Source organism: Monopterus albus, unplaced genomic scaffold (genome assembly GCF_001952655.1).
Source record: "Monopterus albus unplaced genomic scaffold, M_albus_1.0 scaffold129.1, whole genome shotgun sequence".
Taxonomy (NCBI): Eukaryota; Metazoa; Chordata; class Actinopteri; order Synbranchiformes; family Synbranchidae; genus Monopterus; species Monopterus albus.
This window is the reverse complement of record NW_018128009.1, coordinates 654,456-668,852: the sequence shown is the minus strand read 5'-3', so window position 1 is coordinate 668,852 and position 14,397 is coordinate 654,456. Positions and strand designations below refer to the sequence as shown.

Genomic DNA, 14,397 nt, shown 5'->3' with positions numbered 1-14,397 from the left:
AGGAGCTCCTGATTTGTGCCTCAACAGAAACCTTTTTGTGGTAAAGAGGAACGTTCTAGCAACTTTTATGCAAAGTCTTGACGAAAAAGAGAAACAGGTTCAGGATGTTTATTAGAAAATTTCGCAGCCTGCTACTGTACAGCATCTGTTAAGGGACTCTGAGCACTGTTCTGTTGACACAGTCTGGCTTCAACATACAAACATGCCCACCATGTCACAGCAAGCCACCAAGGTCTCCACTTTCTTATTATTGTAACGCTGCTCTGTCTGTTTTTTGACAAAGTTTGCTGAGAGCTTCTCAAATGCTGTTACAGTATGTGCCTGTTTGTTGTAAGGAGTTGTAGGTGCTGACCAGCTCTTGTTTTGTGAATTTTATGGGGGGCATCCAGAGAACTAGAAGAAAGTTTTAGAGAATTCTAAAATGAGCATGGGATTTACTGTATGCTAAGTACCAAAACACACCGCTACAGTGGTGCAAGATGTTCAGATCCTGAAGGTACAATAATGTAAAAATACTTTAGTACAAGTAATCAGTGTCACAGAGGTGAAAGTAAAAAGGTACTGTATTATCAGCAAAATGTATCTAACATATAAAAGGAGAAGTAGATGTTCTGCAGAAAATTGCCCCCTGTGACTGATATTTTATTTCATATATAACATTACTAGATGAATAATAATATTGGTAAGAAGCATTTAGAGTTATATCTGGTTGAGGTGGGGCTATTTTAACAAGTTTGCATGTTAATGGATACAAAAGATGGAAAAGTATTAGATAGTAATTGAAAACTCAATGCACCACATACTGTATATCTGCATGGCACTGGGCTCGAACCAATTTAACACACCCCAGGATTTCATTCATCCTCTTATCCAAACATGGCCTGTATATTGGGCCCACTCCTTTTTTGGTCAGCCAGCCCCTCATGTGAACACAAGTGTGACAGTGGGTCAGGGCAGAACCTCCTTGGCCACTCCAGGTGTTGTTTGCTCAAGGCAGACCGACGTGCTAAGCATGCAGGGCGTGCGGGACAGGCAGAGCTGAGATGGCAAGGAGGAGAGAAATTCCACAGATTTGCAGACAGCCATGAAAACCTGACTCCAAACTGCTGACCTCAGCAGTGCACAAACCATTCTTATCACAGGTTGACTGTCTGTGAGGCTGTGCCTTAAAGGCCTGACTGAGACTTGCAGTCAACAAGCATCGGAGCCAACAGGCGAGACTGTGACACATGGTGGTGGTCAGTTTGTTCCTTGACACAGACACAAACTGCACAATTGTCAATACTGAGCCTTTCAACCTCCTGATGGTCCTTTTCATTTTGATTTCCTTTTGATGTTTAAACTGGATGCAAATATTCTTTTGTTCACCATTTTCATACAGAGTAGTTCTGTTACTCTGTACTTGCTCCAATGAAGTGATATCACACTTATTTTAAAGCTGTGTTGATTGTCTGGGGCAACAAATGATATACTGTATTGTCAACTTATAAATTTGTTATGATGAATCTGTTAACAAATCACTTCAGATTTACACATCCAGCTTTAATGTGGAGTCATATGTCTGGCCATCTGCCATTTTAAGCTCTGATCTTCTGTGCACCAGCTCCAGATGGATATATTTGGATGTTTTGTTCCACTAACTCCACCAGGTCTTCATTAACTCTATGTGCTGCTTGGTGCTGAGCAGGCTGCCTGCTATGGGAGCAGGGAAAGTACACCAAAGCACTGAGGCGATGGCCCTGAAAAGCAAAGTTATTTGAAGTTTAAGTCATTGTTAATATAAAATATTATTTCAGTCATACATTTGAATCCAAAACATCTGTGGGTTTGAATAAAACATATTTCACCTTTATGATGCATCTGCAGAAGAGTGTGTGTGTAGTTCATCCAACTCTGACAGTGTAATAATCACCATTAGGCCAGTGTTTATATGAACAACATCCATCCATTAGACAGATACATGGATCAGCCATAACATTATGACCACTGACAGGTGACGTGTCTAACATTGATTATCATGTTACAGTGACACCTGTCAGTGTGTGGGGTGTATTAGGCAGCAAGTGAACATTCAGACCTCGAAGCTGATGTGTTGGAAACAGGAAAAATTGGCAAGTGTAAGGATCTGAGCAACTTTGATAAGGGCCAAACTGTGATGGCTGACGACTGGGTCAGAGCATCTCCTAGACCGCAGGTCTTACTGGTTGTCCCCGGTCTACAATGGTTAGTACCAACTAAATGTGATCTAAGGAAGGACAAACAGTGAACCAGTGACAGGGTCATGGACGCCCAAGGCTCACTGATGATAAGGATGATCCACTATAGATTAAACTTTTACATTTCATTCATCCTTTTCAAAAGATTCAATTTTATGTGAAACTTTGTTAAAATGGTTGAAAATGAAAAATACTGTACATTGGTCTCTATGAAAAGAAACATTCAGCAGCTTTAGTGGTGATATACATCCAGGCATTATCTATACCATTTATCCAGCAGAGGATTGCGGGACGGCTGGAGCCGATCCCAGCTGTCATTGGTCGAGAAGCGGGGTACACCCTGGGCAGGTCACCAGTCTATCACAGCTGTTAATAATTTCTAATTTGTCTCCATGACCACAGTTTTCACTCCTTTTAAATAAGTTTCTCACTGAGTGGTCGACACATTCATGCTCTTCCTGGCAGTGTAACTGTTGAAGCACATGGTTTTGCAGAAGATGCACAGTGAGCTGACACTAGTGCCAACCAACTGCTGCATTGACTCCTGTGTACACAGTATTAGGCAGGTGGTCATAATGGCTGATTGGTGTATAAACTTATCAAATTCAAGAGTAGATTAATAACAGTACAATCTAGTCATCCACTGATGCCAAGGTGTGCTGTTAAACAACCAAACAATCACAGAGAGAGTGGTTCTCCAGAGATGGGTTTTATTGTGAGTTTTATAGGAACAGATGGGATGTGTTCCACCCACAGAGATGATTCCCCTCCATAGCAGTAGCTCTGTAACTATTACAAGTGTTAAACTAACTCAGGTGTACAGTATATAAATCTGCACATATATAACCACTGACATACTGAAGTGTTGCTTGTTAATGCTCCCTGTGGTATGTGTAAAGTCTGAAATAGGAGCTTCATCATGGAAGCCAACTCAGTGCTCACTTCTGTTTCTCCGTCTGGTTATGTGGCCTGTATTTACTTTTCTGGAGAATAGTTTGTTTATAGCAAAGAGAAGAAGCCATCTGTGTGAGCACAGTGGAAATGACTGAGTATTTTTCTGTCCTCCTGGTAATACACAGCCAAGTCTCTGACATCCTGGAAGAGGAAACAATGTTTACCAGGCCAGGACAAGGACTCCCTGACTAACCATTTACACATCATTACAGATTTAACAGCTTTCCCTGTTTGAAATAGAAGAATGTGTGCCTAATCACCGCTGTACTTTTCCTCCAGGGCCTGCTGTGTAAATAAGAACATGCTCCACAGGTTGTCTGAGTGAAAACATGCTGTTATTAATCCTGTTATTGTATTATTTTTGGGCTGGGATGTGGGACTGGGCAGGGAGGCAGTCAGGATGAGGCAGCAAACAGGGGAGGAGAAGGAGAAGGAAAGGGTGATGGAGGAGGAGGGTGGACAGAGTGTTCACCTGAAACCCTCCAGTTATTTTTGTTCTGAACTAGGATTTTTATTTGGTTTTATGGATTTTTACACAGGAGTGCCAGACAAAGGTAAGGGGTCCCCTCTGGTACAAGCTTCACGAAGAGGACGCTTTATGGCTCTAGAGGCATACATATAAAAACACACAAACACATATATGCAGACCTGCAGGAGCAGACATGAGACTGCTTATGTCTCCTGTAACACAAAATGTAGCTCTACTGTGAAAGTGAGAGGAACATATATGAACAGTAGATGTCATTGAAATATATTACATGTTTGGTAACAGGCTCATGTGGAGTTTTTGGAGAACTTGTGTGGACGGTTGACCCCTACAGTTTATTACATCTTGTACAACAGACCAGAATACAATAAGTCTCCGTAGCCAGTCATTCCTTCAAGGGTTATAATAAGCCTTGCATTTTGATAGTACTTGGCAAAAACATCTTTGTGTTACAGTAAATGTGATTAAAGAGATGTAAGTGCATCAGGTGCACTTCCAAAGATATTTTCTAACAGCTGTCCAAGCATTTATTTACTTACTTACTAACTTAAGTACTTATTGTTATTTTTGAAATTTGGAATTAAATGCGATCTCTCTCCAAATCATAGCTGTTTGGAAAAAGATGTTGCTCAATCAAGATGTGATACCAAATCATCTTAGCATCATCTTATTGTATTACATACAAGTTTTATTTCAGAGCTCTTTTTACTGCAGTGCACACTCAATGCAATACTCACACAGCACAGTACAAACAAGCCCACAAACCTTCTGTGGTTATAAACACAGTCTATTTGTTAATCAAACTCAGAAAGGAGATAAGAACAAACAGTTAAGTGTGCAGTAAAACCTCAACACTGACAATAACATTATTTTGTGTTATGTAAATAGCATCTATCTAAACTTTATCAAGGATATTACTGCTTTCAGTGCTTATGCAGAGAAATAACCGATGGACATAAATTGAGATGTACAATGAGACAAGAAGTGTCAGTAAAGTTTGTCAATTTAGAAAAACAAGATGTGTGCTCTTTCTTATTGCCTTTACATCTGTATAAGACATCCTGACCTGCAGCAAGGCAGTAACTAAGATGCAAATTTAAGGTCAGTTAACAGAGTTTGGTCACTTGTCATGGAGATGGATGTGTTAATATCTGAGCTCAGACAGTCTTCAGTTTGGAATGTATTTGTCAAGTTACTATTTCAAAGGTCGTAAATGAACTTTGATGTTTACCATGGTGAAAAAAGTATCAGAGCTTAAAAGATAGAAACACCATAAGATAGAAATATTCCGTAAAAGTAAGTCTAGTATCCAAAATTTCATGTAAGTGAAATACATACAAGCTTACAATGAAGGAAAAGGATTTTCCCCCAAAACATAATAGAATACATATAAAGCTGGATTAGCGGGCTAAAGTACAAAGATCTCCAAATTAAGTACAGTATTTGAGTAAATGTAATTCAAACATTTGATGTTTGACAGTTTAAGTGTCTGTGATTCTTACTGTAATGCTCTCATATAGGTCAAAATTTTAATATGAGTAGTAATACCTGTCTTGTTAAAAGCATAAAAAATACAGTATTAATTTGGTTAAACGAGGGCGACACAGTGTGGCCATGAATGGTAATAATAACCATTAAAAAATTGAGCTAATAAATGTATAATTTTCAGTTGATTTCCAAGCTATATCCGAAAGTGGCGAATTTTCTATTGCTGTACGTGGTCTTGACTCTTGTTTTTTGTTTTTTTGCTTTAGTAAGCAGTGTGACGACACTCACAGTCGACAGGACTCCCAGTAACTTGGGCTGCCAGTCATAGATACACACAACTACATATCAGAGCAGGAAGAGATGGCCAACTTAAAGACGTTATGTGTTGGTAACTTGGTATTTATGCTTGTGTTCGTGCTGATTTCAGCATTTGTCTTCGCCGATGCTTCTTCTGAACAGACGAAGACGGTGGAATTCAACGTAAAGCCGGGAGGAGTTGTGCACACCTTCACAGAGGGGATTGTAAGTGAAGTGAATATTCTCGTTATTTTACATAATTGATTTACACGTTTAATGCCACTGGACACATAGCTGCAGTTATGCTAAATCAAAATGTTTACCATCCTCAGAGAGTTTGAATGCAACTAATCCGCTTCTCCGTGTGTGTTGTTATTCGCTTCATTGTTATGGATTAGTCAGTAGTGACACACGTCATTTTTTATAACAGAGTTACACACGCCATTCTTTTTATTGTGCATGTACTGGCAGGTTTTTAATATACTGCGCCATATGCTATATATAAGAAAAATGTAAGTAACATAAGTGGAAAAACTACATTCCGATGATCATTTGTAGTCGCAGTGTGATGACGACACAGCCAGTGAGAGGCTGACACGTCGCTGTCAGATTGCCACAGCGGCTCCGGTGATTGGCTGCCATCTGAAGACCTACCATGCTCGTGAAACTGGCACACTTAAATGAAGTGCAACCGTGTATGATAACAATATTTACACATCAGCTTTTTACTAGAACGTCAAACCATCTACTGTGAATTTATGTTTATGTTAAACACTCAAATGGGAGCTCCTTTTTATCTTTGTGCAAAATGAGTGGTTTTAAAGTACCAATCTGTAGACACATCTGTTTGGCACAAATAGTTCGTAGATTAATGGAAACTGTTATTGTGTTTGATTGGTAATGAATATAATATGCAGGTTTAACTTTGTACTAACTAGCACTGTTACACTTTATGTTTCAGGGGGAGTATGAATGCACATTCACTTATGCTTCACAAGGGGGAACCAATGAGGTGAGTTTTTCACCGTTGATCATTTACTGATTCATCATATTATTGATTTTTAATCACAGCAAGTTTTAGGAATAAATATTCTTCTGTTTTTGTGCCAAACAGCAATGGCTCATGAGTGTGGGCCTGAGTGATGATGACAGACTCTTTTCCTGCTCTGTGTGGAGGTGAGACACACACACACTCTCAGCTCAGTGATGTTCAGTTTGTCACCACTGAGCATCTGTTCAATATGTCTCTGTTTCCACAGTCAGTCGCTGACTTGTTCATTTTGATAGCCGCAGAAGTGAAATAAAATGACAAAGTTTCGAAGTTTCTCATGATTTAAATGTATTCATGCCCGAAAGCAAATGACTTAAAGTTGGCAACAAATATTTTTTAATTTCTTTTTTACTTCTGCCAGGCCTCAGGGGAAATCATACCTGTTTTTCACTCAGTTCAAAGCTGAACTGAAGGGAACCAAAATTGAATATGCCAATGCCTATGTAAGTATAAAGAAACATGACTCTCAACTGTTAAATGCAAATGTTGTCTGTCCTGTTCACAGGAATTCATCCTGTTCCTTAACAGCGGTTGACTTTTGCTTGTTTTTGCTATTTTATTGGGTTTTGGGGGGCCCCCCCCCCCCCAACTGCTGCTGAATGTAATGTAATAAAATGAATCTAACCTAGCTCAAACCATGCAAAATAGGAATTAAGGTGACCATACAATATAAAACAAATATTTAACATGGCTTGTATATCAGGATGTGAAACTGTCAGTTTGCGTCATTGTTAATGCAAAGCTCATTCAGTTATAGCAGGTTTAAGCATCGCTGCACAGTGGAACGGTGCACCACCACTCCTGAGTCTGCTAAATCTTCCTGCAGGTTTTTTGCAGTCAAATGGGGGTTTTGATTTGTCTTTCTGACCAGCATACGAGCAGTTCTGTCCGAGAGTTTTCTTGGTCTTCCAGATCTCATCTTGACCTCCACAGTTCCCCTGATCTGCCATCTCTTAATTACATTTCTTACTGTGGAAACTGCAAGCTGACAACGCTTTGCTATCTTCTTGTAGCCTTCTCCTGCATTGTGGGCATCAATAACTTTCATTTTCAGGGTCTTACACAGCTGCTTAGAGGAACCCATGGTTGCTGGGTGTCCACAAGTGTGTGCACAAGGTTTGAAGAGTCAAGGTATTTGTACAGCTTTGAAATTGGCATTTACCAATGACAGCTGTTGCTGTGCATCAGATCTACCGAGCTGATTAAGGTCTGAAACCTTGTGAGAGACTTTGAGACTCTGGAACTCTTAGGGTGCCCAAACTTTTGCACCATGCCATAATCATGTTTTTATTTTTTATTTTTGTTCAATTTATGGCATAAGAAGTAACTATGCATCACTGTTTGCAGAAAATATTGTGCATTTTTTCCATTTCCAAGAGAAACTGTGTTAACATCTGTTCAAATAAAAAATCACCAAAATCTGTTATTTATCAAGGGGTGCCTAAACTTTTGCATAAGACTGTAACAGCGATAAGGACAGAACTTTTACATCTGTGTCTGCCTTGTTTTCTGAGTAAAGGTAATCAAACATATGCTAACTCAAACTTATAACCCCAAATTCAGTGCAGGTCCAACTTGTTAAATACTAATGTATCCCCCAACTACAGTAGTGCGTAGTTGTAATTTGTTGGAAGCCAAATCACACCAACAGCAAAAAAAACTTCACAGGACTTTACTACCTAACATTGTCAAACTGTACTAAAGGCGTTTTCCTTGATATGACCCCGCTGTGTCAGGCCCCCTGTCAGCACAGAGATGAAAGCTTCTCATTCTGAGCCCATATAAATTTAGAAGGTAGATTTTACAGTGTCTGCACAAATGTCGGAATATCAAGGCAAAATATTGTTGACAAACATTTTTGCATAGCCTGCAACTTAAGCACCATCCTCCTGTGCACCAGCAATACATTTATCAGGGTAAGGGGGAAAACTGACGGCAAAATTTCCTGCAGTTTCTTAACTTTGCTCTTCAAGACTGCATATTGTAGCTGGTGTGTGATGGATATCGCTGTCACCATGTTGTCTTGGTCCGTCACATGTAATGAAAGAGTTTATTGGTTTGCCACTGTGGGCCTTTTTCCTAGATATCCATATGTGTATGCTTGTAACATTTATATATAACTGGAGGTCCACTGCCACCAAATTCAGTCAGACCAATGTCTCATCAAACGCACTGAGATCTGGAGGCATTTCAGTACAGATGCAGTTTCATCATCAGTTAATGTATTGCTTGTTTTTTTTTTTGTTTTTTTTTGATTAAGCAATTATTAGCTTTGTTCATAAAATGTGCTCAGTTGTTTAAAAATGTGCATCTCATTTTCCAGCAGCCCAAATAGACCTCTAGAAATGTCTTGTTTTGTGCGATCAGCAGCCCAAAACCCAAAGATATTCAGTTTACATCGATGTAAAACAGACAAAAAGCAACAAATACTCATATTCACAGATTGTTTCAGCTCTAAATTTAAGCACGAATGTTAAAACGAATGAGAGTTGGCAGTTCGAATACAGTTACACTTTGGACCTATCTGTTGCTTAACCTCTAATACTCATGTCTCCATGGAAACCCATCATGTGCTCCACATGTTCCTGTACATTTTTAGATTCATTGTCCTCTAATGATGGTTTGAGCTACATCCCAGCTAGTGCCAACTTTGACAAAGCAACACAGGCAGAGACAGTCAAAGTAGCAAAAAAAACTTTATTTCTTCTGGAAGTCAAACTCAGAATTGCCGTGTCTTTGCACATAATGTTTCCTGGAAGGTTAATGTCTCGACTCTGTCTGAGCTCAGTCACTTAGCGGAGGTCTGACGTGTATGATGTGGTTGTCGGTGAAGTGAAGCACACCTTGACACGCTTCCTTTCCCCAAGCAAGGACAGTCCTGACACTCTGTCATTAGTGAAAGCGCTTGTTTTCTCCTCCTGCTTTGGCTCCTTGCCCTGCAAGTAAAAAGCAAATGCACAGAAAATAACTTCTCTAAATGATGGGACGAGACTAACCTGGAATACACAAATAAACACACCTGCCACCCCCACACAGCATCTCCTTGACCTTGTCGTCACATCCTCCTACTTCCCTGGCCCATCTGTTGCAAAAAATTGTCCTCTCCTGTTCCGCCTCTCATATTGTTTTGTTTGTTTTTCTTTCTTTCTCCTTGTTTCTTTTCCTCTCTTCCTCCTCCTCTTCACTGTTGCTGTATTTGTCTCTAGTCACAGACAGCAGCAACAGGACAGAGTGACGTGCCTTTGAAGCCAGAGGAATTTACCATAGGAGACACAACAGGTGAGAAATTGATTGTATTTCCAAGTGTTCAGTCAGCCCCCTCTGCTCGCCATGTCAATCTCTTTTTCACTCTCACTCTCTGTCTTTCTCTGCCTCCCTCTGTGACTCCATCATGTTGCAAGTTCCCTGCTGATTTTCCTCTAAAGCATATGCTCCAGATGTGAGTGGGTTGCTATTTGTCCCTGTAGCATTATTTGTTGTTATTCAGTTTCTGCACAGATCCCCACTGTGGCTTCAGTTCCAGACTGTGATTAGCAGGATTTGACAAGTCACACTACACGCCAATTTACTGTAACTGCCATTTTCAGCAGATTAGGTACTACAGTGCAGAGGCTTACAGACTCCAGGCCCACCAACTATCACAGACTTTAGGATGATCTCTTATATGGAAAACTCATCATTTCTAGGCCTCATAGTATTACAGTAGATAAATGGCTTTTTAGAAGGAAAGTATGTCATCAAACTGGCTCACAAACTAAAAATATTGATTTTTAGTAGGCTCTCTTCAAGAGGAGCTGTTTAGCCACTGACAGATGGAGGATTGGAGGAAAGAAAGTCTTAAGTTTCCCTAATTCCTCTCTCTTATTTTTTTCTTGCGCCTTATGTTTGCAGGGAAACATGAATGTATATGAGACTTGGGATGTACTGATGGACAATGTGACAGCCCCCAGAAGCGAAGCCACCACAAGTCGATCCCCCCCCCGGTAGCTGGTTGCAGTATAGGTCATAAACCCCGCCACCCTCATGTGAGCAGATGGGACATGAGCCAATCAAAAAAATTCAAAGATGGCTGCCCTCCAATTTGCGAAATTTTAGCTTCAGAGCCGGAGAAAGTAATAGTTATTGCTTTTATAACATTTGTTCCACGTGGGTACCGCATGCTGGCCCCTTTCATGATTCAGCATTGAATTTTAGAGTGATGACTTGGTTTAAGGTTGGGGTAAGCTCTGAAATCCATGTGAGTCAGTGTTAACTCCCCATTCTCTTGCTCTTTCCACTCATTGCTAGACGTTATGTTGAGCTAGGCTAACTCGCTGCACAGAAATGAGATGGATATCACTCTTCTCAGCTCAGTCTTTCAGTCTAAAATGCCAAACTATTCCTTTAACATTTTCAGCCACATGAACATTGGACAAGTGCTATTGGACTGTGGAAATAATTACCATTCAGCTCTGCTAAAAAAAATAACAGATGTTTGTGAATTAATAAAGTAACATCCATGTTCATATTGAAATATTAAGGCCTCTTTGGTCCAAAATAATCTGAAGATAATCAGTGAGCAGGTTGAACACTAATGTATTCCTTATTCAGCAGAATATGGGCTCATTTGAATGGAATTATTGAAGTTTTCAGGTCAAATGTGCGAAGCATTCAACCAAAAGAAAACAAATGCAGCTGTAGCACTCATTGCCTGCAGGTGGCACAAGTGTCACAATTGCAGCAGCTGTTATTGTCCTTATCTGTAGATGGCATACATCTATGTGTGTAGGTCTGATCTCTGCTGCTATTACTATATTTGCCAATATGCAGCACAGGCTGGACCGAACCGGCAGGTGTGAGAGTGCTGCCTCTGCAGCCCTGTGGTTAGATGATGCTGGATGGGTTCAGGTGCTTTGCATCACTCACGCAGCGTGTCCTTGTTTTTGTTTTAAATCATGTCAGTGACAGTAATTAACTCTCTCTTCTCACTTCTAGTGACCCATAACGATGGAAAGTTCAAAGCTCAACTCTCCAAACTGACCGCCATCGGACGGACACGACACGTCGAGCTGTAACCTTGGTCAGGCTTTGACCAGTCAGAGCAGCTTGGTGAGCTCTGAGTTGGGCCTCTGTGTTTCAGCTCAGAAGTCGGTGAAAGATGGATATTGATTTTGCCTTTGTGTGTCAGTAGATTAACTAACTGGTATTTTCTTACCACAGCAGATTCGTGCTACTTGGGATAAAAAGAATAAAACAGTGAGGTTTCCAGACACATAATGTCCTGATTAAAATTCTGCCATTAGAAAAAGTGCTTCCATAGTTGTTTGTTAATATGTGAGGATATAAGGTTTACAGATAATAAATCTGCTCTGATCCAAAGGGAATGTATGTGAATATATAAATGATTGGTGTCTGGGGGCCACTAGAATATAGATAACGCATTTAGAGTTGGGACAGGATTTATCCATCTTGTGTAATCCTGAGAGGAAAGTAAGTAATACCCAATATCGTCATCTCCCCCACATAAAAAAATGACACTTTTCTCTGTTTCATTCTGTTGTGAACTGTTGTTAAGTTGAATGCCTCAGTTTCTGTCTCCATTTCTCTGTTGGTTTTATCTTTATCTGTCCCTGATCACTGCAAGCTCCACATTTGATCGCCCCCACATCATAAATCAGTGCTATTTGTGATAAGTTTTTGTTTGGTGCTTTTTTTGGCCATAAGTAATGTTTTGTAGTAGAGCGGATACCAGCTTCATGGTATTATGAGAACAATATACAGGATACACTGAGGAATATAGATGGAAGTTATTGTTACTAGAAAACTAGGGAACTGTGGAGCTCACAAAGGCCTGAAAGATGTTTTTCATCTTGTACATACAACTCAACATACAGTAGTTCTTCCACACCAGAAAGGCTTACAGACATGTCAGATCACACAGTCTGACTTGGATAAAAGAAAACATCATTGTTTGGGACATGGGGGAGGAAATAACTTGAATTATTTAAACCATGTAGGAAATAATATCACTTTCATCCATAAAGTCCCTTATTTCCTACATACTCTCTTAATATTACATTATTTTAGTTGTTGTTTTTAGATTACTTGATGATTATATCATGTAAAATTTGATTAAAAAAGCTAAATTGCCTGGTAGTGAATATAGAAGGAAGATGCAGTCACGTTTCTGAGCCCTTCTTCAACCCTTTGCTTTCATCCTTCAGTGGTGCATGTGTGGATCAGTTAGGATATTGTGCAGGTTTCAATAGTACGTCATTATTTTAGGTCCCTCTCCTCCTTCTGCTCTCTTATGTAGCAAGCCGGATTGCCTTCATCTTCCTTACATTGATCCAACCCTCTTAGATCCACACAAGTGTCCAGAGGATGAGTTCTGGGGATTGATTTCAGATATGAGGACTGTGCTGATTTGATTTTGCGGTCTGATTACTTTCTGAGGTTTTCGTACCTTGTTTGGTCTGGGTCTGTTTAGAGACGATCCTCTGGAGCTGAACGAATGCTCAGCTGGGATGTTTATATGTCCCCTTGCCACCATTGAAGCTCCCTCTGGGATCACTCCAGGAAATAATCGCATCCAGATCCTGACCCAGTATAAAAACACACACATACACACACAAGACGTTACTTATTTTGTACCTTTCTTTTTTTTCTACTTGATCTTGATTGTTCTGGCTCATGACGAAATGTGATGGATGTTTCAATAAAGACATGTTGTCACTGTTCTGGAGATAACTCAGTGTTTTTTTGTCTTGTTATGTCAGTCGTGATCTGATTGAGCCTCCCACCGCCTCGTTAGGGTAAACATGAAAAGACAGGAGAAATCTGAGTGCCAGCCTGGAGGCATTAAATATTCTGAGCAGTGTCAGAGCTGGGCCACAGTGAATGTGGCAGAGAGCATTTTTATACCCTTGCTGTATCTGTCCAAAACAACAGTAATTTCAACACCACAACTAATGTATTCTTAATTTAAACTCTGCTTGTGTGCAGCAGAAAAAAAGACAGGCTCTTAGCATAAAATGAGTCTTCATATGAAACTATAAAATGTTATTAAAATTTGGTTTCAAAACCTATTCTCTGTTCAATTAGCATATATCGTCCTCTGATAAATGCTTCCATGAGATAAAGAGCTTCCATTGTTTGGGGAGAAAGGCTTTGCAGAGAGGAGCTACTCAATCCAGAGGCACATATGGGAATGTATAGAGCATTGATTTTTGGGGCTTACAGATAGAGAGCCAGGAGGGAATTATTCATCTTTTAAGTCAACAGAAAATTATTAATCTTTTTCAAATTGGCATCAGTGGCTTGAATTCTATGAAGCAAAAACTACACATAATTTTTAGCAAAATACAGCCATGATGACACATCTGAATTTTATGTAGAGAAGAGCTGTTGTGTAGTAGCACTCTGGCAGAGGTTCAACAAGACCACGACAAGCTGTGCCAAGAAACTCCCACGGAGTCACCTACTTGTAATTAAAGCATGTTTTGGCAAAGCTGTGACTATTTCAGGCTCATTTCCAGTTTTCTGGTCTTCTGGAAAAACGTTATTGTGCTACAGAGATTTAATGAGTCTCTGTAGCAAAATAGGTTTTTGTTTACCATCAGTTCCTCAGTCTCTGAGACTCAGAGCTGCCACTATGCTGTCATCCAGACACTAAGTATACATAACTAGTGTTCATATCTGGTACCAGCAGAAGTGTTTACTTTGAACTTTCATAGTTCGACCATCAGGACAATATATAGGCTCAGTCTTGCAGAAGCTAGCTGATGTGTGTGTGCATTAAACTGTTTTGAACAGAAACATTTTTGCCATGCTAGCTGGTCATTAGCTCTCTTAATTCTTTTACACAGACATTCATGGGACCCAGAGTGTGAATCCAAAGTCCAGAAGAAGACATTTACAATAAA

At 39.9% G+C, this 14,397-nt stretch overlaps 1 protein-coding gene across 3 annotated transcripts; it reads left to right on the top strand.

Annotated features, from left to right (window-relative positions):
• Positions 1-5,429: 5,429 nt before the first annotated feature.
• On the top strand, positions 5,430-13,217 carry mydgf (myeloid-derived growth factor). Of its 3 annotated transcripts, none has more exons than XM_020613084.1 (7): positions 5,430-5,667; positions 6,404-6,454; positions 6,557-6,618; positions 6,855-6,936; positions 9,700-9,772; positions 11,468-11,581; positions 11,696-13,217. In XM_020613084.1, the coding sequence occupies exons 1-6, from the start codon at positions 5,506-5,508 to the stop codon at positions 11,545-11,547; spliced, it is 510 nt and encodes a 169-aa protein (XP_020468740.1). In that variant the 5' UTR covers positions 5,430-5,505; the 3' UTR covers positions 11,548-11,581; positions 11,696-13,217. The 3 variants fall into 3 exon arrangements, with proteins under 3 accessions (XP_020468740.1, XP_020468738.1, XP_020468737.1); XM_020613082.1 differs by having other exon boundaries at positions 11,693-13,217; XM_020613081.1 differs by having other exon boundaries at positions 11,468-13,217.
• Positions 13,218-14,397: the final 1,180 nt, after the last annotated feature.